The 25,950-nt window shown below is 47.9% G+C and overlaps 1 protein-coding gene and 1 long non-coding RNA gene across 11 annotated transcripts in view; one reads left to right on the top strand and one right to left on the bottom strand.

The window, feature by feature from the left end:
- LOC138105410 (uncharacterized) overlaps positions 1 to 18,938 on the bottom strand; it is a 40,380-nt gene extending 21,442 nt beyond the window's left edge. For 7 of the 10 annotated variants that reach the window (XR_011148458.1, XR_011148457.1, XR_011148459.1 and 4 more), the window contains exons 1-2: positions 18,195 to 18,938; positions 2,358 to 2,439 (exon numbers count right to left, since the gene is read on the bottom strand). This is a non-coding gene — a long non-coding RNA (uncharacterized lncRNA). Of the gene's footprint in view, positions 1 to 2,357; positions 2,440 to 8,752; positions 8,857 to 16,273; positions 16,322 to 18,194 lie in introns of those variants that run through there. The other 3 variants (XR_011148464.1, XR_011148465.1, XR_011148468.1) reach the window with 3 other exon arrangements.
- A 2,750-nt stretch (positions 18,939 to 21,688) lies between these two features.
- POU3F3 (POU class 3 homeobox 3) lies at positions 21,689 to 23,492 on the top strand. The gene has a single exon (XM_069005329.1). The coding sequence runs from the start codon at positions 21,702 to 21,704 to the stop codon at positions 23,019 to 23,021; it is 1,320 nt and encodes a 439-aa protein (XP_068861430.1). The 5' UTR covers positions 21,689 to 21,701; the 3' UTR covers positions 23,022 to 23,492.
- Positions 23,493 to 25,950: the final 2,458 nt, after the last annotated feature.

The following is a 25,950-nucleotide window of genomic DNA, read 5'->3' as shown; positions in this document are numbered from 1 at the left end:
ATGAACAAAAAGAATAGGTGCCATTAAAACAAAAACAAAACAAAACCAAAACAAAACAAAAGGCAAAAGTCACTGAAAGTCCTGCTATGTTGCCTGTATTTCCTTTAGCTGAGGGAGACAGCCTCAGTGTAGCCCTGGAAGGGCTTGTTCCTGACAGAAATGGTTCATTAGAGATGAAACATAGTCCTCTCTCTATAATATTACGGGTAGAGCCACATCCATTTGAGGAAAATAGGTGCTCTCTGGACCTCCTGCAGGAGCTCTCTTTTGCTATTCACTCTGGTACTTGCTGTGTAGCAACCCAACAGCCGTGACCAGTCCAGCGCTGGTGAAGGTAGGAACATCCCACAGCAACCACACAGCAGGTCTGGATCATTTATAACATCCCTTGCTCCTCTGGCACTTCTCTTTGGGCCTGATGGGCCTTGTAGGCTTCCCAGAACTTAACAGAATTACCAGGCAATGCCAAAGAAAGACAGGAGGAGGGCTGCTGGCCACACAGCCAGAGTCCTTTAACACAAATCCTCTGCACAAAGGATTACTGGGTTGGGTCACACTCACTCTGGATGGCCAGTGCTTCTGGGAGTTGTTCCACTGATTTAAGTGGATAGATCATCCAGTCCAGCTTCATAGACTTAGAGCAACTGATACCTGCTATCAAGCAAAAGAAGAGCCACCAGCCTTGGTCCATAAATGAGATATGCAAGGGTGATGAAGGGAGGGCAAGTGAAAGAAACACAATGCTGTAGGTGAAGTGCTCCTTGTTCCCCCAGCAACCCTCTTGTGTGTGCTGCAAATGCAAGGTGGGCTCGCTTCCTGCTGCCTTGTCCCCCTTCTGCACAGCCCAGCTGCAGCTGAGCCTATCCCAGGCTGGCCTGACCCTGAATGGAAAAATTCCCAATTACTTCAGTGAAGGGGGCTCTGTATCCTCAGGCAAATGTGGGAGAGCAAATTTGGGTAGGACTATGATTTCACTGCCTGTATGCATAGGACGTCTCCTTTCCTACACAGAGGAACGCTGGCCACCCTTCCCACTTTTTTGGTTCTCAGTGTTCATCACTGCACCTGGAGTTATCTCCCATTTACCAAGGAGTTGATTTAAGTGTCTGACTCAGTCACATATGTTTGGCTCCCTTATTCAGAGTAAGATTTGGCCTACTAGCTGTGAAAACAGCTTATATCACATGTGCTGCAAAGCCTAGCCAGAACAGGCTGAATAAAGGATGAAGTTTAATCATGGAAATGTTGACCTACAAATAGAGAACAAAATGTTAAACCACATGGTATAGGGTGCTGCACGCCCCAAATATCAAGGAGAGGAAAGAAGAATTGAACACATTTGGAAAGTAAAGCTTACTGTTTGGGGTTTGTTTTGTTGTTTTTTTTTACTTCTTCTTTCTGCATATTCGGAGAGTCAGACCCACACTGTTCCCGCTCGCGATGACACCCTGGCATCTGAAGAACAACATGACACCCACCACAAAATGCTGCTGTTGGCTGGCGCCGTCTAAAGCAGCGAGGTTTGGTGACGGAGGTGAGACTGCCAAAGGCAGGCGAGTGAGGGTGTCACAGAGAGTGGGACCCGGCCGCCTGTGTGACTCCGGTCTATGGGACCTGTACAAACCGGGGAGAGGATTAAGACCCCTTTCATCCTCTGTCCTTGAAAACTAGTCCTGGGTTACCTCTTACAGATGGGGGGCAGGGGAATGTCAACACTATTTACACATCATCTTTCAGCTGGGACATCCTCACCTTTGTGGGTTTCACACAAAGAAGGGCAGTGTTTTTGGCAGAAAATCCATTTCCATTTTTAATCGCAGCCATCACACAAATGGTTCATCTCACAGCATGGGAAAACTTTCTCATAGGCTTTATTTAACATAATTTTGGATGTTGCAAAGGACAAAGAATAAATTTTTTAATCAATCAGCTTGCTTTCAAAAACTTGTCAGCTTTGTCTTTAGGTACACTACATTTTATACAAACGTAGTTAACAGCAACCGGCCAGGCCTTACTGACAACTGTTCTTTACAGGATTTCTATGTGCCAAGGAGCTGGACAGTAATATCCATTTGGTATTCATGGAAAGTACTTGCAGAACAATAATGACAATAATTGCTTCAGATTCTTGTGTTTACAACACTGCCAAAGTATCATTAGAGCCTTATTTATAGATAATAATGCTTATTAATCACACATATTCGAATTTTGGAATGTATTAGATTAATATTCTTTTGTAACTTGGTTCTGTACTAATGCTATGAAAAGCACTTTCTGAATGCAGCCCACTGGGAAGTGCTTGCCTCGGTAAAGTAAAAGCATCCAAGCCATCTGCAGGTGAGGGACAAAGGGCGTACCTCTTCCTCAGCAGGCAAACACCAAAGCCGGACACGCCAGTTCCAAAAGCAGCTCCTTTGGATTAAAATCAGGGGCAGACTCCTGAAAAAAAATACCGTGAAAGGTGTGATAGAAGTGTTGTTCTTGAGCTTGCTTTTTGATGCTCTGTGAAAAGGTTTGCTTTCGACTGCTTTATAAAGAAACTGGGTTTGGAAGGTGAGGAATAGATCCATCTATCATCTCACTCTTTAACAGCGCATTCTACCCCATGGGTGAGTTTAGCACAGACCTCAGGATTCCTTATCAGTCAAGAGGTTGGTAATGAGAAATATAAGAAATATACTACAAAAAACACTCCTAATTTTTGTTATTAAATAATTCCAGCTTTTCTATATCAACATCTTCTACAATTCAATAGCATGATAGAAGGAAAGTAGATTTTTAAAAAAGACATTTACAACAAATGAAAGTGCCACCCAAATCTAAATACCAACTGCCCTATATTCATATCCTCCTTTGTTTCCCTGTAGCCCATTACAATGCTGAAAAATACACCAAGGCAACTGCAGTACCAAACTCCAATTTTTAGTGTGCGACCAGCTCCATAAATTTTTGTTTAAATAAATAAAGTTCAGAACAATGTAGAATGTTTTACTATTCATATTATTATTATGTTCTTTGAGATAGCTCTTCAAGCAAATTTACAGAGACTCTGTCAGTTTAGAGATGACATTTCCATCTGTTTGGTTGGGTTTTTTCCTTTTTACCCACTAGCCGATGTAATATAACTACTCTAACACCAGAAAGTAGAGAAACTGGGAAGCAGAGGAGTGGTTGTTGTATTTTGTGTGTCCATTTTGTGGTTTTTATGGAGCTCCCTGCACGCTGAGGATAACCTGTTACTAAAGTGTCACAGCCCCATTGTCTCCAGGGATCTTTTATAGTAGCAGAAAAAAAAAAAAAAAAAAGAATTAAAACATAGAAGCTTTAAATTGTGAAGAACACTTGTGGCTTTAGTGCAACTCCCCAAGCTGCCCCTAGCCAATATGTTTTAACAGACAAAATTACAAAGTGATTTTGCCCCTTTAAAATGTGTTTCACCTATTAATATTCCAGTGTGTTTTGCTTATTGTGTTTAGAAAATGCCAGTATTGAGGTTTCCCAGGAATTTCAAACCTATCAAGACAGCCAGTGCTGAGCACAGCCCAATCATTTCTAGATGAATCCAGAATTTAAAATTAAAAAAACCCTAATAGAGAGATTAGAGGTGAAACCAAAGTACAAAGTTGGTGTCGGGATGCAGAGGAAAGTCCCATCCTTATGGATTCCACACAATAAAGCAGTGCACCCCTCCCATCCCAGAGACCACAGCTCCTGCTGGGGGCCATGGGGCCAGCTTGTCCTGGGCATTGCTGGGAGGAGGCTCATGGCTTCAACCACCACTTGCAGACAAAGGAATTATTCCCCGAGCGTGGGCACAAGGGGTGCACAGAACTTTGGATTGGGATCCTTTCCCACTTGCAGCTCAACACCATCCAGCCAAAACTGATTCCAAAACTTGACAGTGCTGCACTGAGGGGACTTTTATCAATAACTGGTCATGGGTTTTGGTTCTTCTGCTAGTCCTCTTCTGAAAAGAAATCCCGTAGCCCCAGGTGCACACAACCTGCTACAACATTCACTGGCACACAAGTGTCGATGGATACTCTCCTCTCCCCAGCCTTTGGTGGCTCCTCAAAATGTTTGCTATATTTTCCTTAGGTTTCAGAGTGTCGCAGTGCAAAAAGCTGTCCCTCTAACAGGTGTTAGAGATCTGCATCCTATTCTTTCCTAACAGTAATAAAATAGCTGAAAGAGTTCCGTACAAGGATCTTAATTTCAGAAAGGCAAATCATCAGCATATAAAATCATAATTCACTCTATGTAGATTAGACTTCTTATTTTCTTAACTGAGTAGTGAATAAAAATTTCTATTGTTTCTGTCTGGTTTTTTTTCAGGGCAGTAGTAGTTTAATAATTGCTTCTACTTCTTAGAAGAAAAAGGCAAAGCAAACAGTTATCACATGAGGAAAGGTATGTTTGCCTTTTATATTCGTATGGCTGATGCTAAACCCACACAAAGATAAAAACAGACATTTCCAGCTAAAAAATTTTACCATTTTTTATAGCCAGAGATACACAAGTCAGATTTCCGTGTCAACATTTGACTTTCTAAAGAAAAATGGGCACTTTTTTTTAATACTGAGTTTTCACAGTTCTCACTGAAGTCAAATGAAGGGGTGAATACCCAATGCCCTTGAAAAATAGTTGCTTTCCCACAGTATCCCTTTTCTGTACCTATAGGAATCCCCAGTAGGAAAAAGCTGTCCCTCTTGCACAAAGTAAGTAGATGACCCTACAAATACTGCTCACATCCACCATAAATTTCAGCCTGAGTCAGAGTATGCGAAATAAAGTCTCAAGCAAAAACCATCCAAACAAGCAGCAAAATCACCCCCCTAACATCAAATGGAGTTGCTGCAAGTTGCATTTTTGAATTTGTAGATATGGGATAGGAAAATCAAGACAGAAGAATTTTGACTGGCTTGTTCACCAACCATAACGCAGTGGTCACAAAAGATTAAAAAGGAAAATTCAACTGGAAAAGTTCTAAACATAGAGGAAGTTTCAAAAGTGTCTTTTTGTAGTATCATTTTATTTGCTTTATTTCTCAATAGGACAATATTACTCTGCTTGTATTTAATATTGGCTTTATTGTCAAATAATTATTCTTTCTGCTATTGGATTGCATGATTATTGTGTGTTTATCCTTCCAGATATGTATCATGAACATTTTTCTTCCTTAGTTTTATATCATATATAACTAGTAAAGTCTGGAATTTGTAGTTTCCCATCGACTTCATAGAACTGTAAGACACAAGCAGGAATAAAAATAAAAACATACCTTTTCATCAAGTAGTCTGCTAACCAAAAGGAGAAAAAATAAGCTTTGTCTATTTCTAAATAGTCCTCTAGGAGTCTTGTACTACGTTCTATATATCGTGTGGTTTCTCCCCCTGTTATGACATGTCTGATTACTTTAAAAAAAACTCTCAAAAATGTTGAGGCACAAACCTTTGTATGGAATACTTTTAGTATGCTTTTTATTCTGACAAGATTAATAATTATCCTATAAGCATGACACAGTGTTTTAAAATGTTTTTTTCTGCTATGAGTTAGGATTGTGCACATAAATGTGGAAAGAAAGGTTATTTCACAGCAGAGAAATGTATATTTAAACAAACTGTGATTAAATGGTAAAATCGCTTTAAAAAGAAAAGCATGGGTTTTTTTCTCATCACAGTTCCTCTGAATTTAAAATATCCATAGTGAGTTTCCAAAGGACACTGGGCATTTGTAATGAAAACACAAGCTACTGAAATTAATGGGAGATAATTGAGAGAACCATAGCAAATGTCCCAGAGCTTTGGCCAAAACTGGACAGAAAAAGATCCACTTGCATAGCAAGTGACAACTGTGTCCTCTTTCCACCATCACCACCATGTCTTCTTCTGTGGCACCTGCAACTAGCTCACAGTGGGAGCAAGTGGCTACGTGGGAACCAGTCTACGGACTAACCAGTCTTTTGCTGTCCTTCAATGAGACACTTCACAAGTGCTTACAGTCCTCATGGTAGTCTTAGTCTTTCCCAGAACACAGAGCTGCCCTTTCCACTAAACTCACATCCAGCACTTCCCATTGATGCAAAGACAAGGGCATGGGGTTTATTTTGATTATTCAAAATGCCCAGTAATACGTGTCCTACGTATTAGTATGTAGTGACAACAATTATTGCTGGCCTGATTCACTAGAGTCAAAGTGTATAGGATTTACCCCTTAGATGGCTGAGGCACAAGAGCAAGGTCAGTGTGGCCCTCAGACCTAACTCCATTCACATCAAATAAATGCAAAAATAATCTCTCCATTTATATTAAGGTTTAATGGAAATACCTCAGGGAGCAGAATGAGAGCTAGATCCTGCTCATTCCAATCAATCAAAACTCCAGGTGGTTTCAATGAATGGGACAAGCAAGATTTGGCCCATCTGGAGCAGCACAGGTTTGGCTTCCAGAGGCTGAGCTGTACCTGCTCGTTGGAGAAGGACAGTGAAATATTTGAGCCAATAAACTTCAGACTAAGGAGACGACCAAGGATAACACCTTGTCTGCGCTTGAATGGATGGCAAGGCAAGCAGTGGCACCCAGTTTGCCCCTAAGCTTTAGTGTTGGGCTTCAACCATGGTACAGTCTTTCTACTAACTTTACTTGTAGGGGTAATTTTAAAATAACTGAATGCCAAGTGCCAGAGGGCTCACTTTTTCACAACATTAAACTGAATCATATCAACTCCCATTCTAAATATAAAATATGATTGCATTACTCGACTTCATACTTTTTATGAAGGTCCCATTGTGGTGGGGTTTCACAAGGTGTAAAAGCCCATGCTGGTATTATGGGCTATATCAGTCCATTTCATCTAATTAATCATCTGTTTTAAAATGTTTTTCTTGTATCGCAGTAGAAAAAATAAAATAAGTGGGTTTTTTTATCATTTCCAAAATTAAATTCATATTCCATAATGACCACATTTTATGTGCAAAATAACAAGTTATGCTTACATACCTGACTTCCCTTCTTTAGTGAGTTGCTTCATTTGTAAAACATTGCATATAAGATTGGAACCTAAAATGAATTACTTGGTTTTTCTTGATATGAAATCTTGTTTAAGTTCACAGCAATTTTAAATATGATACATTTAAAATATTAATATTTCCCATATATTATTCACTGACTTTCAGGTTTCATCTCAAGTTAGTGGCACTTCATATTTCAAAGGAAGAACTGTTTCTTTTTTTCAGTACTAATGTTCTATTAATTCACTTTGTAATATCATTCTAGTTCAGACAAATAAAATTGCACTAAATTGCTTATGCCAAGAATCATGCTAAAGTTGTTGGCACTATATAAAATTCCATAATCCATTACTATTTTATAAGTTTTTTATATCAGTGGCATCTCTTTAGGCATAATTCATAGTCCCATTTAGTTAGTTCTAGGAGGACAAATACATGCAGAGGGATTTTTATGCTGAGATGAGGGTGTATGTATAGGTATTTACAGTAAAGTCTGTAATTTAAGTGACTTTTGCAATGCACCAGATCCAAACTCCAAGTGAACTACCTTAACAGCTTTTCCTTTATGAATATTTTTTATTTTGGGCAGTTTTCTCTTCCAGCATGTTTTTCATCATACACATGTATAAACACATATGCATGCACACACATACATTTGTGAAAAATAAATTTGTGTGCATACAGAAATACTTAAAAATGCCTCATATGCATATTATGTAACATATGCCATTCATGTAACCACTACATACAAAAAGAAAATTTATTTTATAGATACAAATAAAATATGTGAAAGAAGTCCTTAAAAGACCCATAAAGGCCTCAATATAGATAGTCTTCATCATATCCAAAGAACTGAAGGAACCATGGATATAAACAAATCTTTTTATATGTCCATGTATATTTTTTATACTTTCCATAAAGTCCACGTGGCCACATAGCTATTTCCAGAGATGTGGATGAAAGTTATACCTGGATAAGCTGAAAACTCTTTAATGAGTAAAGCAGCATCTAATCCTATGAAATGCCTTGCTGAAGTGAAATAATTGCAAAGTGCTGGAGCGAGAGTAGCAAACAGCAGTAAAATCACTTTTAAATAGATGTGAGGAACTATAAATACACCTTAGTATTTGTATAGTCGACTTTCTCTGACTGTCATCAAAATCAGATGTTCAGCAGGCAGAAAGCAAACTCCAAGGAATGCAGATTAATACATATATAAGAATATATAGTCTGTGGCTAAGTTTGCAACATTGTTAATAATGTATGCTCCTTTTTTAATGCCTAGTATTTGCTCCCTTAGCAATTTTAAAAATAAGAAAATTTGATCTGACTCTTATAAAAAATAAATTGCAAAATAACTGATGCAAATCCCTGTCACTTGTGAACACAATGAAATTATACAGAAAGAAGCAAATGCTGGAGAGGCTCCTTCTCAAAAATAGAAATGAATGCCCTGTTCCTATACGGTCCTCAAACGGCAGGATTTTGAAACATGAATTAGACCTCGAATGCAAATTAACTTCGGAAGGCAGGGAGAGGAAAAAAAAAAAAAAATCAGAGACATACCAAGTCAAACGCTCCTTTTCCTGCCTATCTCGTCCGCAATGGTAAAATAGGCTAAACAAAACAAGTGCACATCAAGATAGAGCCAATTAAGGAACAGAGAGCGGGGGGAGAGGGTGGAGAGGAAGGCACCTCACTGAGCACATGGGGAGTGGGAGAACAGCATCCCACCATACCTACCTTATGAGTGTTCAAAGGAAGACTACTGGGGTAAATTGGAGCCAGCTTTGATTTTTGCCATCCGGTTGCGCCCGGGATACGGGGAAATGGGGTGGGGCAGAAGGGTCGGTCTGGGCGGAGGTAGACGGGCAATTAAAAAAGTGGGGATAAATACTGAGCGAGGGTGACAAACGCTATGCAAATAATTGGTCTTTTCTTTTTTTTTTTTTGGGGGGGGGGGGGGGCTGGTATGAGAAAAGGCACCGTCAGTGGCGAGGTGAGTGGGTCCCCGCACACGCGTGGGGGAGGGCGAGGGGAGTCGTGCGGGGCGCGGCGGGAGCGCCGGCGCGGGGCAGCGCAGCCCACGGAGGGGCGCGGGGCCGGGGCCGGCGGGGCGCGGGGGCTGCACCTTCCCGGGAGCAGTAGCGGCTCCAGATGGGGGGAGAGGGGGTGCGGACCCCCCCCTCCCTCCGTCAGCCATCGCCTCCCTAACCCCCCGACCGCTCCCCCCCGTCACGGCTGCCTCACCGCTCCCGGTGGCTCCCCGCTTAGAAATGGAGACCGGCAACTCTCACCAGAGCTCACCAGCATCCCACGGTCCTGAGGAAGGAGTTTGGGGCGGCGGGGGGAAGCGGGCGCGAGGCGTGGGGAGGGGGGGTTGTTTGAGAGTGACGGTGAGGCGAGGAGGAGGAGGAAGGAGGAAGGCTGGGAAGAAGGGGGTGGGGGGAGACGGCTTCTGAAATGGAGCCAGCCCAAACGGGAGACGATGCTGGAACAGGGGCTGCGTCATTTCGGGGCTGGGAGAGGGCTCAGCTCCCCTGCGCCGCTTCCCTGTCTGCAGGCAGAGGGGGCAGATACCAGCAGGCCAGGGCAGGGTGCGGGGCGCTGTGGGGTCGGGACCACCTCCGCCCCCCTTTTCCGCAAGATCCCGGGGCCGGGACGGGGCAGGAAAACCCCACGCTAGGAAAAGGGATAAGGCTCCTTCGGTCGGCCTAGCGATGCCAGAAAAGACAGGGGCAGGGAGAGGAGTACGGGACACGTCGGCCACAAGGCAGTGGGCAGGACCGGTCGTGAACGGGGGCCCGAGGCAGAGCCAAGTCCCGCGGGGGTAACCGGGTCCCGGGACGGCGAGGGTGGGAGGAATGATCGGCATTTATAACGCCGGGGGAGGCTCACAGCCTTTCAAAGAGTTTCAGCTGGGTGAGTGGAAATGCCTTCTGCCCCTTTCACATATGGAAGCACAGCTATCTTTGAGGGGGAGGAGGGAAAGCTTTTTTTTTTTTTTTCTGCTGGACAGTGGATCTCTTTGAGCCTATTGTCATGTCCTGTGGCTGCAATTATAAATAAACTTTCTTTCTGCAGAGAGGACATAGCTGAGACTGAGGGTCTGAAGCTAGCAAATGGCCAGCAGCTACCCTGATCTTTGTTGGCCCATGCCAGTGAGGTGGCGGCCTGGCCCTGTACTGAGAGACTGAAGGCACAGCATGCTGCATGTCTGAGGCTTAGTAACTGGCCTGGGAACATCTTCCCTTCTTTCAACTATTCCTACCCAGTCCAAGACAGTTTCCTTCTGAAGCTCATCCCCTCAAAGGCTTTCTAAATTCAGCTTCAAATACTGTTCATATATTTTTAATTTTTTTAAATTATTTCCCTACTACGCCTGTGGTCCCATGTTTAAAAAGCAAAGCTGCTCAGTGGGCTGAGATCACAGGTACCATCATGGAGGCCCATGGTGAGTGTCAGTAAAAAGCAAGAGAGAATTGAGTCCCAGGCAATATTACTGTGCTGGTACACAACCATGTACGGCCTTGTCCAAGCCTTCTACAGCACCTGCCACGGCAAAGGTGTTGCATGTAAAGGCCTGAAAATATTGACCATAGTCATTATTGTCATGTGCATAAATTTTTTTGCTTATTTTATGTCTCTACACATGTGTGTGTGTGCAACACATGTATGCATGCACACACAAACACATTTATATCTACGTATATATTCAATAGTGATGGGCCTGTTAAACTGAGCAGTGGCTCCTCTCCTACAGATAGTTGTATAATACACACATAGTGATGATACCTAAGGTGTTTGGGGGTGGGGATGCATAATATCTTATAAATTTGAAGTTTTTATCAGGCAGAGCAGATTACTTTAAGCGTTCAATTTCTCAGCGATCCAATTTTATTAGGATTTACTATCATTTGTGCTGCACATCCCTGGGGAAATAATGCTTTGATTAATGTAATCCTGGGCTGGGATCCGCCACATGCCCCTCTCCCAAGAGAAGGGCCCTGTTTGACAAACAAAAATAGAGCAGCAACTATTGCAATCTGCACTCACCTTTCGTAAGCACATAGACCCACACACACACACACAAAATATAACCCTCTCCTCCCCCCAACCCCAAATACAATAGCAGCATCTCAAAACAATGTGCACTTATTCATTTACACACAATGACTCTGATTCAATGTGGGCTGTACAGTCCAGCCCTCCAATGCACAGAGACGGCCCGAAAAGGATTCTGCTCTGTCCCCTGCTGAGAAGCTGAAGCATCTCTGGGAAGCTCAATGCTTCTCTGTATTTCAGGCTCTCCTTGGGCTCCCAACATTTCTGCCTCTTTGTTTCCCAATGCAGGCCTTGCAACAAACCGATTTCAAGCCTTCTCCTTCAGACCCGGGGGTTCGAGAAGGTGTCCCTCCGAGGCTCCCTGGCACCCACCCTGGGGGGGACACGTACCTCTCTGAACGGGCCCTGGTAAGTGAATCACAGCCAGGCACTCCGCTCAGCTCACAAGGAGAGTGGGGGGACGCAGAAAACAACATCAAACAGAAAGACTTGTCACACACATTTTTAAAGGGGGGGGGGGGGGGGAAGGAAGTATTCTTCCGCCTTTGGGGGTTGCTGGGGTTTGAGCAGCTTTGTTCCAGCCACCACCACCACCACCCCCCCCCCCCCCGCCGCTATCCCCCACCCCCCCCTCCGCTCCTTCTGTTTATGTCAAAGGCTGGCAGGAACAATAGCGTTTAAACAGAAGTAAACATGCCCAGATCAGAGCTCAACCCCAGAGAAAGGGAAAGCTTTCTTTACATCCCTAGGTGAACGGGCCCGTGTTTCCCCCTTTCCTCCTTCTCCCCTCACGCCCACAAAACAACGCCCATACCCGGCAGCCTAAATCGCGGTTTAATGTTGAATTTCTTCCCTCCACCCGCCGGAAAAAAACGGGTGCCACTGCGTCTGAGGAAGATATGCAGTCTCAAAAAAGGGCTCTGGCCGCACTTGGGCCACTCTTCCCCAAGTCCGGAGTAATAAATCCAGGGGAAGAAGGAGGGGAGGGATCTCCAGGCTGGAGATGAGGAGGGATGCGGTTTGCGCCTGGGTTTTCAATAAGCTGCTGCTCTCTCCTTCGTGTTTACCCACTGACCCCCAATACAGTGACTCAGCGATTACCGAGCACTGGGTGTCTGTGTGTGTAAGGGTGTGAGGGGGGGCGGGGGGATTTCCTCCCCCTTTTCTCTTTCTTTTCTTTCCTGATGAAAAACGTTGCAATTACATTTCTGCATGCTGATCTGAGAGTTCAGGTAACAAGCCTTAAACGCGTTATCAGGCGCTTGTTAAAGAGGGAAGAGAGAAGTGAAGGGGGCAACAAATCCAGACTTACATGCCTGGATGTATGTATACCTATATATGCGCACACTTATATATGCATATAGATACATATTTAAGTAACAGACTGCTACAAGAAGAGATGGGGTGTTGTTCAGCCCGAGTGCCTTCACCCTGGCAGATGAAGGAAGAGACTCAATTTAAAACATCAACCAAACTAGAGAAGAAAGAGCAAGATGCGCAAATCACTCCAGGGAAAAGTTCCTTAGACGCAATCTCTAGATTTTCCCAGTACAAACTGACTCTCTACCGGCTTTGATCCAGTTTTTCTGCTCCCCTTCCCCCTCCCACCCCGGGGGGATCCATCCTATTTCGCGTTTTCCTTCTCAGAAGCGGCTCCCTCTGTCCCGCCCGCCCCGCCCTGGAGGGCGTTTGCCGGGACCTCGGCGTGGCCGCGGCCCGTTCCGCGCCCGCGGAAAGGCCGGCGGAGCGAGGACCGCCCCCGGGGACGCGGGGTGGCAGCGGGCTTTCAGGTTCCAGCCTTCGCCCCCCACAGTGCTACCCCCCTAACTCTTGGCAGGCGGCAAGAAATTGTTTCAGAAGTCGGATGGCGGGGCTGAATTTAGAGAGGGGAGGAGGGAATAAATGCAAGGAGATGATGAATAACGTTAACTTTTGACTGTAGGAGTCATGATGGAGTTGAGCGAAGCTGCGGGGAAATATGTCACTTAATCCCAGGGCTACTGAAGTCCCTTTTATCAAACGTCGTGATGCTGGAATTATATTGCTGTAAAGGCGACTGAGTACTTAGAAGTATCCAACATCAGGCAAATATATAGATTTGGAGGAATGGGTGTAAAATGAAGGCACGTACAAACTAATCACACGACCGTGAAAACCCCAAGTGGATTAGATAAATATAAATAGATGTGCATTAAAAAGAAAAAAAAAAAAAAAAAAAAAGCACGATAAAACTGTAGCTGCTGCATTCACACAAGGAGAACAGACAGCGTGTGCATGTTTGTGTGCAATGCCAAAAAGAGCAGCCTTAAGGTTGACCTACTGCAATCTGCACTGAGCTCCTCAGACAATAGACAAGTTCAAATGTCAAAAAATCTAATAATAATAACCAGAGCTGCCAAACTGCACGAACTGTTTTCTGGTGTATCACAATTATTCACCCTCTTATCCACTAAAAGACTGCCAGTCCTTATGCGTGTAAAAGAAAATCTATGTAATGCATATGGATCTTTTTTTTTTTTTTTTTTTTTTTTTATCACATGTGAAACGCCATTGAGATGGCAAGCACGCAAATCGGAATGATACCATGTCTAATAAAAGAAGGGCTAAGGTTTTCACTGTCTCTTTTAAAAGACTCCAACTTGTAAATCCCCTTTTAATGTCGCTACATGCACAATTATTCTTATTAATAAAAATCTACATGTTCAAGGGTCTGGATTGAAACTATGTATCCCTCTGATTTTAACATCGGTGGGAGCATTAGGTTTCCATCACATGTAGGTGTCCACGTTGAGCTCAAGTCAACTGATAGATTGTTCCATTCATTTGGCAACTCTCATTACAGTCCGTGTGAGGTGAACCCTGAGCAAGACACGTTGGGTAATATCAAAATTATGCAGCTGGGAAATAAAGGAATCTTGCTTTGCATATGTAGCTCTGTATTATTGTTCTAATTTATTACAGAACCCGAAATGTTTTGTTATGCTCAAAACAATAAATAAGGTTCCGAGTGAAGCCTTCAGAATAAAAGGTATGGATAAATGATCCACCTGCCTATTGTGTTTATCGTTAGTATCTCAGCCTTTAAAATTAATCTGTGTATTTTCCTATTTTCTCCAGATTGGTTAGTGTAATATCCCTAGTGCTGCGATCAACGTGGTCATAAGAGCTATGAACTACAGCATGGGTAAGCTTGAAAAACCCAGAGCAGATCGCATTAGCCAAGAACACTACATATCTGGAAGCCAGTCAACTTCACGTTTGCAGCTGACTGCTGTATTATGCACGAATGTGTTTTACATATAGCAGACTGTATACGGAATATGTCTTTATGTTTAACATTTTAATTTGTAAATGCTAATTAGGCAGTTGGTCTCCACGGTTATATTAGTACATACCTAATCATTTCCCACTATAAGTAAATGAATACTAAATACAGTAAACACTTTCTTTTCACTATTTCCACGACAGTATCTCTTCTACATCCATTTTCCAAAGGCGTCCATTCGGACAAAATAGGCATGTATTTTAAAAAGGGAGAGAAAAAAATGCACTCTGTAGCACTTTTACAGCTGGAGTGCTACGGCAGGCATGGAGGCGGCAATCCTGGCCGGACCGGACTCTTTCAAAGTCAGCCAGAAAAGTTTAGTTTTGCCGAATTAACTTGTTGCTCGTTTTAGCGTTAGTTTTTCTCTTCGCTTGTGGTACCCAGAAGCCTGCTGCTGCTAACTGGTGCAGGCATACAGCAGAGGAGCCGCACTTCCAAATCCTGTTTTGTTTAAAATATAACGCAGGTTACACTTGGAGGACTGGGGGAAGGGGGGGCAGAGGAAAGCTGGGGGAAATCCGTTCAATCCCGACCCCGGGATGATGAATTTTGCTGGGGTCTTTCAACTCCAAAACCCACCCGCTTCACAGGCGAGGGAAATGTTCACTAAACTACTGCAAATCTCAGGCTAGCAACCACGTTTCTGACGAGAATTGCGCTCTGGAAATGTGTTTTAGTAGTCTGGAATATTGCTAGTGCTTATTGCGCCAAACGCGGTAGGTGGAAAGTTTTGTTCATGTCAATATCTCAACCATTTTACCTCATGTTCAATACACATGGAGACTTGACTCCGTTTACCAAATGAAGACCCACGAACACTTTAAATGAAAAGTGTAATTTCTTGTAGGTCGTTTTCTGTCTTTGATTACTTTTCTCTCTCTCTCTCTCTTTTTTTTTTTTTTTTTTTTCCTATGTATCTGTTAGGTTTTTAGATGGGAAGTTCATCTTGCCAGGTTCTATCATATTTATGGGCTGTGTGATTTCCAAAGTTTCAGTTGGTCTTTCCTTTATGGAGGCAAGAAATAAAACTTTCCTAGTAGCACGGAAACTGCTGGGGCTCCACCACGGGGGAACAAAGTGGCTTCAAGCTCCCGCCCCTGTGCCCACCGCTCCCCGCCCGTCCCGAGGGTGCAGGTGCGTTGCAGGATGCTGCAGCCACACGGGTCCGCCCGTGCCCAGGATCCTGCCAGCGGACGGGGGCGCGGGGGGTGAGAAGCAGCCGTTTTTGGGCAGGAATATCACCCAAAAAAAGAAAAAAAAGAAAACAAACCAACCCCCCCCTCCCCCCATAAAAAACAACCCCGAAAACTAACAGCCACCAACTAAATTTCTCAGTTCTGTCCCCTCTTGCAATCCGTTAGGGAGGGAAGCAGAGAAAAGAAGTAAGGGGCTGAGGGTAGGCGTGCTCGGGAAGGGACAGAGACCCGAGCTGTGTCGAGCTAAGTTGCGGCAGCTGTCGGTGTTGTTTTTAGCTGAGGTTAACGTGCGAGTGTCCCGGACGGCGAAAACTTGTGCCGGGTGCGCGGCCGGTGCGGGCAGGGCGGGAGGCGGGGGGAGTCCGGCGTTACCTCTGTCGCTGGCTGCCGCAGACAGATAAGTCAGGAAGGGATAGGGGAAGGAGCGGCCAGCTTGAAGGAGTAGGAAGGAAAAATAAAAAAAAAAAAAAAGAAAAGAAAACTAGCCACTTTTCCAGGTTTAATACCCCGATTAAATATTAAATTATGTTAAAAAATACCTAGTCGTTTTATTGCATATCCAGAGGCTTAAGCGCCTTATTTAGACAGAGGGAAAAAAAAAAAAAAAAAAAGCACAAAAAACCCCGCGTGGCACCCAGGTTGCCCCGAGCTGCGGTGCTCATGCCTGTGTTTAATTACCGCTCTCACTCCCTCGCAGGCCTCGGGTCCGTTGGAGGCACCGCACCGCCTGGGACACTTTCGGGCGGCCCCTGAACCGGCAGCCCCCGCCACCGTCCCCCTGCCCGCCGGCCTCGGGAGCTGCGGGGCGCTGTCCCCGCGCGGGGTGTCCCGGTGCGGGGTGTCCCGGTGCGGGGTGTCCCGGTGCGGGGTGTCCCGGCGGCGGGCAGTGCCGGGTGTGCCGGCGGCGGGCCCGGGCCCGCGCAGCCCCCGCCGCCCTCAGCCCGCGCCGGGAGGGCCGGGCCGGGCCGGGCACGCGGGGCGGGGTGTCGCGGGGCGCCCCCTGGCGGCCGGCCGGCGCCAGGCGGAGCGCGCCCAAAGTTGATTTTGTTCAGCAAGCCGTATCGTATAAAATTAACGACAGCCAATAAAATTAGCTTACATGTTTCAACCGTAAAAGTCCAAAACAAAATAAAGCTAGTTTTAGTGAAGCTAAGAAGCTCTGCTTTGGCCCCGTTCTCTCTGGCTTGAACTGGGGTCCTTTTATCTAAAGCCCAGTGCACAAACATATAGCTTAATGTGACTAGTGTTCTTCCTTTTATTTCTTTCTCTATGGCAACCAATATGTTCTGCTCAGAAATGTTCCCCCATCAAGGAAACAAATGATCTTGAGGGAGCAGCTCTATACGGCATCTGTTCCGATGGAGCACACAGAGTTAACCCCAGTCAAAAGAGACGCTGGGCACGTCAACAAGAAGTGGAAAATGAGCGATTCTTCTCCCCCCCAAATTGAAACCTATACCTCCCTAGTTTTACAAGCCATTTTATTGATTTGGCTATCGACCGTTTCCAAAGAAGTAACTAATTCTAGGAAATTACAATGATCACCAGCTATTGTGTATCCAAAAGAGCAGCAACAGAGGTGGCAAGGAAAAAAAAATGCAAATAACACGGTAAAATTAAAATAAATTAAAGTCAAATAGTGGGATATTTAAGCTTAGATAAAGTTTTCAGGAGTGGTATCTGGCCTGTTAATTTAATCCTACATTATTTATCACATTATTTATCACACTGACCCAAACGCTACAGAAGAGTTTCAGATCATTAGACTACACCTCTCAATTGGACGGGATTCGGGGTAAGCGGAGACACAGGCAAGACTGTCAGGAGAGAGAAACAAAGTGAAATCTGGTCTCTAATCCTCCAGCCCCAATCTCCTTGGAGAATAAAATGAAGGGATGTCCTGGTTAGTTTTGATTGATTATACTCTTTCTGATGGACTTTCACTACAGAGCTCTAGATGTTGTGCTTAACCGTCTGTTCCCTAGTTACAATATTAACCCTCTGCGTGCACCGCCGCTCCGCACCTTCCCGTGCCTCCCCCCGCGCCCGTCCCTCCGCCGGCAGGTGCTCGGGTCACCCGCGCCCCGGCTCGGCCCCGGCCCCTCTCCCGCCCGCTGCACCGGCCGGGCCCCCTCCTCGCCCGCCGGGCGACCCCCCCGCCCCCCCGCAAAGCAGCGCTTGAAAACAGCCCTCATCTCTGCCTCGCCTCCCCCTTACAAATCTGTAATATTTTCGAGAGCTTTCCTCGCCCCCAGCCCCCCCCCCCCCCACCCCAGCCCAGCCTACCCGAGTCTTGGTGTTACAATAATTAACAGTGCCCAGAAAAGTGAAGTAGTAACCAGAAAGACTTTCCAGCGCTGAAGAATTGCTTTGCTGCCTTGAGCTTTGGAAAGAATCCATGCTTTTTATGTAATATTTCACTAAGGTGCTTTTTGTTGCTGGTGGGATTTTTTTTCCCTTTCCCTTTCCCTTTTTTTTCCAGCCTGATTCCTTCAAGGCAGTTGCCATGGGTTTCCCTGTCTTGTCCTAAGCTTTTGAAAATATATATTCAGAAGACTTTAAAGAAAACAAAAGTAGATAAAAAAAGTAAAACACTTACCGATCAAACTTCCAGGATTTAGAGAATTTTTTTTTAATTTTTGATTTTAATAAGGTGACAGGGGGAAAAAAGCATGTTCTCAACTCCAGCGAAACGATCCATGTTAAGATTTTCCTTTGCACTGACTCCACTAAGCCCCGCTCTCCACTAGTCTATTATTTTCACCAAAATATATGAAAATTTATGCAAATGAAAATCAGCACTAACTGTTCTCCCCTTGTTATACTTTGGATTTTTTTCCAGACAAAACAATCTCACTCTGCAAGGGAGGGGGTGGGAAGAGTTGGGGAACGAAGTTGGTTGTTTGTTTTTTGTTGGGATATTTTTTTAAATAAAAGACCTTACTCCAGCTTGAGCTTTATTTTTTGTTGTCGCTGTTATGAGGTTGTACGGTGGTGTTTTTTTTATTTTGGGGGGATTTCTCCACCCCCCCCACACACACACCTTCCTTTTTTATTAAGAAAGTAGATCTGTTTGCAGAGGCGCTATCACGTTTCATCAGGCCACCTGAGACGGCTTTTGAAAGCGTGTACTGTGAAATTCATAGCAGTAATTTAGACAAAATCCTCACTGTATATTAATGAAAGACGGCCCCATGGCACCGTTCCTATCCTCCCCATTCAGTGTAAACAAAACCACGAGACTCACTCGGTTTTTGAGCCTGATCCAAGCAAAATCGGCTGGAAAGGAAAACATGGGGTTCTGGCACTGACTATTCAAACGTCTGCACCTGGAGATCTCAGATTTATTCAATGAAATCTGTGTTGGATCTTTTATATATAAAAAAAGAAACCTTTGGAGGACGCATGGGAACAAATATATATACCTATATATATGCATATACACATATATATATATATATATATATATACACGCATATATAAAATGATTATGTTTGGTGTTTAGTTACCAGCGCCCTTAAGATCCGTACGCTTCACTTGAATGGTTTTTCTAACCCGACCTGCCATGGTATTTCGTGCCGTGCCAGCCGGGGGCTGGAGGGAGCCCCGAGCACCGGCTGCCGAGCGCGGCGGGAGCGGGACGGCATGGAGCGCGCTGCCAGCGGGACGCAGCTCGCCGCCTCCCAGGGCCGATGAGGCGTGCGGAGGAGGGGAGCGGAGCGGGCAGGGCCAGGCGGGGGGCGACGCTGCCCATTCCCATGCTCGCACCGCGCGTGTTTTCTTCGCGAGGTCCCCGCCACCTGGGGAGCGCGCGTGGGACGGCGCTGCGCGGCGAGGCGGTCACCGGCAGCGTCGTGTCCCCTCCGTGTCCGAGCGGTGTTAAGGCACCGGCAGTCCCCGAGGAGCGTTCAATTTGCCCTTGTTTTTGTTGCCACTTTCTCTTTCTCCGTGGTTCATTGAGGTTGCCTGCGCGCAGTGTTTCCGCTCGGTCGCATCTCTCCCCCGCGCCCCCCGCCTTCCCCCGCCCCCCTTAACTCTTTCCGCTGGACGAGAAATAATACAGCGTTTCATGCCGCGGGGCTGGCTCCCTGCGAGCAGACCGCGGCGCGGAGGGCAAGCCCGGACGCCGGCTCCCCTTGCCGCCTCCCCCGCCGACGGGGCGGCCCTTCTCCAGCACTGCCGGGCCAGCCCCCCGGCGTGACGGCTGCGGGCGGGCTGCCGGGGTCCGGGGCGCACCCCGGGGTGCAGGGGCGGACAAAGGGAGGAGGGGGCGGGCGGGGGGCGGGCGCCTCCGGGGCCGAGCGCTGGGGGGGGCAGCTCCGAATGCCGGTACGGGCACTGCCGGCTGGAGGGAGGCGGGTGCGTGTGCCGGGCAGTGACACCTCTGCACAAACGCCTTTCCGAATCCCGCCCGGTTCTGGCGTCGTTATTATTGTCGTTATTACTGTTGTTATTAATTATTACCGCCCGCGCTCGCCCCTGCCCGAGCGGCGACGGCGGGAGAGCTCCGAGGTGCGTGTGTCCGCCGGGCAGGAAGAGTTAAGAGGCGGAGGGAGGAGGGAGGGAGGGATGGAGGGAGGAGGAAGGAGGAAGGGGAGAGGGAGGAGGGATGGAGGGAAGCGGGGGGGGGGCAACTTCCATCTCCGACGCCACTTTGCCTAAATTAAAAAGCAGCCAATCGGAACGGCCGGAAGGGGGGCCGCGCGGCCGGCGGCGCGCTGTCCGTCACGGGGCGCGCAGCCAATCGGTGGGGGCGGCGGCGGCCGCTTCCTCGCGGCGAGGCCGGGCGGTGGCGGCGCGGGCGGTGGCGGCGGCGGCGGCGGCGGCGGGAGGGAGGGAGGGAGGGAGGGAGGAGAGGGAGGGACGGACGGGAGGGGGGAGGGAGGAAGGAGGGAGGGCGCGGGCGCGGGCACGGCCCGGGAGAGGGAGGCGGGGAGAGACGAGCGGCGGGACTCCGGCACCGCCAGTGCGCGCTGCCAGCCCGGCAGCCAACTTCCCCGCTGGAGTTAGTGTATAAAGGATACCATATATGCACACACACATACACACACCTCTCCACCAAGGCGCTCCTCCTCCGCCTCCTCCCTCGACCAACTGCTGGAATTAAAATAAAAAGCAAAACAAACACAACCAAAAAAAAAAAAAAGACAACAAACCAAGCGAGAGAGAGAGCGGGAGAGGGAAAGAAACAATTCGCGAGGTAACGAGAAATTTCAACTTTTAAAATTTCTTTTTTACTTCTTTTTTTTTTTTTTTTTTTTTTCCGACCGCCTAAAGGAAAGGTAGAGAGAAAAAAATGTCTTATCCAGAGCGTGACTCTAGCAAGAAGGCTCCGGCAGGACTCTTGTTTCAAAGGGGACAAAGTGCTCCAGCAACAGCACAACTTTGAGAAATGCATCATCACCACCATCACCACCATCATCATCACAGGAAGTTTTCTTAGGACACCAACAAAACTTGCAAATAACAGAGCAAAAGGAGATCGAGAAACCGAGGAGAGAAAGACAGAGAGAGAGGCAGAAAAAAAGGAAAATATACCCACACACAAAGCCTTAAAGGAAGAAGAAAAGGAAAAGTTTCACTCTGAGAGGGGAAGGCTGAGAGGAGGAGATGTACTCCTAGGGGAGCGGAGGGGAGAAGGCACGGGGGCTTTTTGACTCCCCCCCCCCTTTTTCGCTTTTTAGCCTTTGTTTGGTTTCCTCCCTGAGAGCAGCAAACCCGGGCGAGAAGAAGGCGGAGGAAAACTACATGTACAGCTAAATATTTCTCTTTTTTTGGAAAAAAAAAAAAAAAGGAAAGGCTAAAAAATATAAAAGGCGAAGCGAGAGCCGGCGACCGCAACGAGCGCGCCGCGGAGCGGAGGCAGGACGGCCGGCGGACGGGCGGAGGAGAGCGCGCCGCGGAGCGCTAGCAGGTGAACCCCGCGCCCCGGCGCCCCGGCGAGGCTGGGAAGGCGGCGGCGGCGGCGGCGGCGCGGGCGGCGGCCCCGGCAGCGGCCCCGGCAGCCCCGGGCAAGGGCGCTCGCGGCGGGCGCCCGGCAGCCGGCGGCGGCGGCGCAGCGGCGGCTGCGGCGCGGCGGGGGCGAGCGGCGGGCGGCGGGCGCGGGATGGCCGCGGCCACCTCTAACCCCTACCTCCCCGGCAACGGCATCCTGGCGGCCGGCTCCATCGTCCACGCGGACTCGGGCGGCGGTGGCGGCGGCGGCGGCGGCGGCATGCAGCCGGGGAGCGTGGCCGTCACCTCGGTGGCGGGCGGCTACCGCGGCGACCCGGCGGCCAAGATGGTCCAGAGCGACTTCATGCCGGGCGCCATGGCCGCCAGCAACGGCGGCCATATGCTGAGCCATGCCCACCAGTGGGTGACAGCCCTGCCCCACGCCGCCGCCGCCGCCGCCGCCGCCGCCGCCGCTGCCGCCGAAGCGGGCTCGCCCTGGTCCGGCAGCCCCGTGGGCATGACGGGCAGCCCCCAGCAGCCGCCGCCGCCGCCCGACGTCAAGGGCAGCGGCGGACGCGACGACCTGCACTCGGGCGCGGCGCTGCACCACCGGCCGCCCCACCTGGGCCCCCCGCACCAGGGGCACCCGGCGGCCTGGGGGGCGGCGGCGGCCGCCCACCTACCCTCCATGGCCGGCGGGCAGCAGCAGCAGCAGTCGCTCCTCTACTCGCAGCCCGGGGGTTTCACGGTGAACGGCATGTTGAGCCCCCCCCCCGGCGGTCAGAGCCTGGTGCACCCGGGGCTCGTGCGCGGCGAGACGCCGGAGCTGGGCGAGCACCCCGGGCATCACCACCACCACCACCACCAGCACCCCGGGCACCACCCGCCGCACCACGGCGGCGTCAACAGCCACGACCCGCACTCGGACGAGGACACGCCGACCTCCGACGACCTGGAGCAGTTCGCCAAGCAGTTCAAGCAGCGGCGGATAAAGCTGGGCTTCACCCAGGCCGACGTGGGGCTGGCGCTGGGCACCCTCTACGGCAACGTCTTCTCGCAGACCACCATCTGCCGCTTCGAGGCCCTGCAGCTCAGCTTCAAGAACATGTGCAAGCTGAAGCCTTTGTTGAACAAGTGGCTGGAGGAAGCCGACTCTTCCACGGGCAGTCCCACCAGCATCGACAAGATCGCCGCCCAGGGCAGGAAGAGGAAGAAGCGGACCTCCATCGAGGTGAGTGTCAAGGGGGCCTTGGAGAGCCACTTTCTGAAATGCCCCAAGCCCTCCGCCCAGGAGATTACGAACCTAGCGGACAGCCTGCAGCTGGAGAAGGAGGTGGTCAGGGTTTGGTTTTGCAATCGGAGGCAGAAAGAGAAACGGATGACCCCCCCGGGGATCCAGCAGCAGACCCCCGACGATGTCTACTCCCAGGTCGGCACCGTCAACTCCGACACGCCGCCCCCTCACCACGGACTTCAGACCAGCGTGCAGTGAGGGGCACCGCGGGCGGGCCGGGCAGCGCGGGGGCAGCGCGGGCCAGGCCGGGCCGGGCACCGCCGCCGGCACCGCCACCGGCTCCGGCACCGCCGCGCAAGCCGCACGCTCACACAGACACACGCGCGCACACACACACAATCCAGGCTCGTTCAGACTGCTTGTGTTTATATATATATGGATATATGCGTGCATCTATATATATATAAGATCGATACCAATAGGGAGCGGTGGAGAAGGTCGATCCGAGCGAGAGCGTTTAGACCGCGTTGGGAAAACGGGGTGGAGATGCATAATGCACCAAAACTGCAGATGTGCCGGGGGGTTGGTTGGTTGGTTGTGGGGAAAGGGCTTGGGGGGTGGGCTTGGGCTTTTTAAATTTTATTTTTATTTTTATTTTTCTCCAAATTATCCCCTTCTCGCAGTGAGGAACATCACTGTCTGCGCTTCTTCTCTCCCCTCCTCCCCCCCCCCCCCGCGCACTCTTCCCCCTATCCCCAAAAGGGCTCTCTTCTTTGAATCACAGAAACTTTTTTTTCTCCTTTCTCTCTCGCTCTTTTTATTTTTTTTCAATGGGAGCAATCAAAAAAAGGGAAGCAGAAGAAAAATAATCTGGTTAATCAGAGGGTGCCTGCTGCATTCCAGCACCCTGTTTTTCTTGGCCAAACCGTAGAATTTTGGTGCAAGGCAGACATCCACTCTGAAAACATATATATCTATATAGCTATATATTCTGCAAAATGAAAGGGTCCACTTTTTCCAGGAAAAAAAAAATATGCACACAGCACTAAAAACAAGCAGGCTGAATAGGGAAGCAAATACATATATATATATTTATCTATATATATAGGTATAGCTATAGAACAAAAATATGGAAATAAATGCCCACACGCGGAGAAAACTGACCCTGAAGAGAAAGGGGGGAGGGACAGACACCAGGGGGAGGGTGAGAGAAGGAGAGGTTGTTGGTCCCTAAAGTTCGAGCTCTGTAGAAGGACTTTGCATGAATTAAGGGAACCAGGGAGAGAAAGGGAAATAATTTAGGGCTGTCAAAGTCCTGCTCCTGACGGCTGCCAATCATCATGGAAGAGTCATAAAAAAAATCCACTGCTAATATTTTTTTTATTAATATTTTTATTTTTTATTTCTGGACTGATTCAGATAAAGGGATTTAGAAGGACTGAGCATCTGCAGCTGCACTTATCTGAACTTCTCCTCTCCTAAATCCGTTGCCAACTTTGATTGAATGGGTGCTGTGGATGTGATTATATAATACTGCCATTTCCAAGCAGTGTTTTTGGTAGGTTTTAATAAACAGACTTTTCAAAAAGACGGCAATATAGAATTGTTAGATCCGTTGTTGATCTAAAAAAAAAAATTTGCTTTATATTTTCATTAAATGACTTCTTTTAATATTTTATTCAGAATACCTATGAACTGCTGCAAAACGGTAATTTATTTTTTCCCCAGATCTTGTATTACGTGTTTTTTTCAGACGAGCACAAATCAAAATGAAATGAAAATATGGACAGTTGTTAGGTAATAAGGGTATCTTTTGATGTGATAATTTGATTGTAATTTAATTTGAGTAGTGATTCCGTAAGAGCTGATTGAGAAAATAAATTTGTTAGAATGAAATAGTCTGTGTCTGATGCATAAACACTGTGTCGAAAAACAACAACAAAAAAAGTTCTCTGAAGGGACATACTGCTAAAGTGAGAGAAATACCGAGGGTCCGACCTGCCGGCTGCACGGCCCGTGCTCCCCGGCAGTGCCCCCGCCTCACCCCTGCTGCTGCTTGTCCGGCGCGGGGCTCTCCCCCTGCCCGCCTCTCGGCCGAGCCCGTGTCCGCGGCCTCTTCCATCAACCCCGAGAACCCTGTGTCACCGGGAAGGACGGCGAGATTAGAGCTCACCAAATGCCACCTTCTCCCAGAAAGGGCTGTGGCGGCTCGGTTTAGGCTGGCACTTGGGAGCGGGCGATACCTGAGCGCGTCCTCTGGTCCCGCGTGGCCGGTGCTAAGAGGGATGTTTCCAAAAGTTCAGTCTTGTTTCCTCTCTTTCCAAACTGAGGCTAGATGGGGGGGAGGTGCGGGAGGGGGGGGAGGGTGTGGGGGGCGAAGAGGGAGAAGGGGGGCTGAGCTATAATTTATTTTGACTCATTTTATGTATGTATTAATATTTGTATTTATTTTATCTTTATAATTTAAAGAAAAGGTACGTTTATTTTTTTTTCTGATCGAATATATAGAATAATACTTTCAGCATCCTACGTGCGGTCTGCCTAGTTCACCGTTTCTGTTGTTGCTGTTGCTGTGGCTGTTGTTGTTGTTTTAAGGTTTTTCTATGGGGTGTGAAGTGGTGTAGTCTAGTTTTCTCCTCCACTTTGCCACAGCGCTGCCATGCCTTCTTTGCAAACACACGCGCGTGTCAGTAACGTTGGAGATGCCAATAGATGCACTAGCTGACCTGTCATATTTATCCTCCAGAATTTATTGCAATGTAGGGACAAGTGAATGACCGTCTCAACTCTCTTCATTTTGCAGCGGGGAGGTTGTGGGAAGTAGAGAGCTGCATCTGACGCATCCACCCGTCCCCATTGATAGTCTGCTAGAGAATAAGGTTTTCTTTTATGATCCAGCTCGTCTGTGGCTCCTTCCTCACCTTCCTCTTCCTCCCCTTCCTCTTCCTCCCCTTCTCCGCGCCCTCTCCCTCCTGCCTTGCTTCTCTACGTGCTATTGAGGCAGGGGTTAAACCCCCAGAAAACTGCTGTAGGAACAACAAGCATTTCTTCCTTTCAGATAGGCCTTGTGTCAGTCCATAAATCAAAGCCAACCTGAGAGCCGCGCACCGGGATGCATTATTTTAACACCAGCTCGTAGTAAATATCACCGTCGGTTTGATTTGTGAAATCCAAAAGGCCCTACTGA

The sequence above is a fragment of the Aphelocoma coerulescens genome, chromosome 1 (assembly GCF_041296385.1).
Source record: "Aphelocoma coerulescens isolate FSJ_1873_10779 chromosome 1, UR_Acoe_1.0, whole genome shotgun sequence".
Lineage (NCBI taxonomy): Eukaryota > Metazoa > Chordata > Aves > Passeriformes > Corvidae > Aphelocoma > Aphelocoma coerulescens.
The sequence above is the reverse complement of the archived record's forward strand: the minus strand, read 5'-3'. Positions and strand labels throughout refer to the sequence as shown.

Excerpts from the sequence above, each read along its gene's own strand:
- POU3F3 (XM_069005329.1), top strand. The coding sequence starts at position 21,702 with ATGGCCGCGGCCACCTCTAACCCCTACCTCCCCGGCAACGGCATCCTG.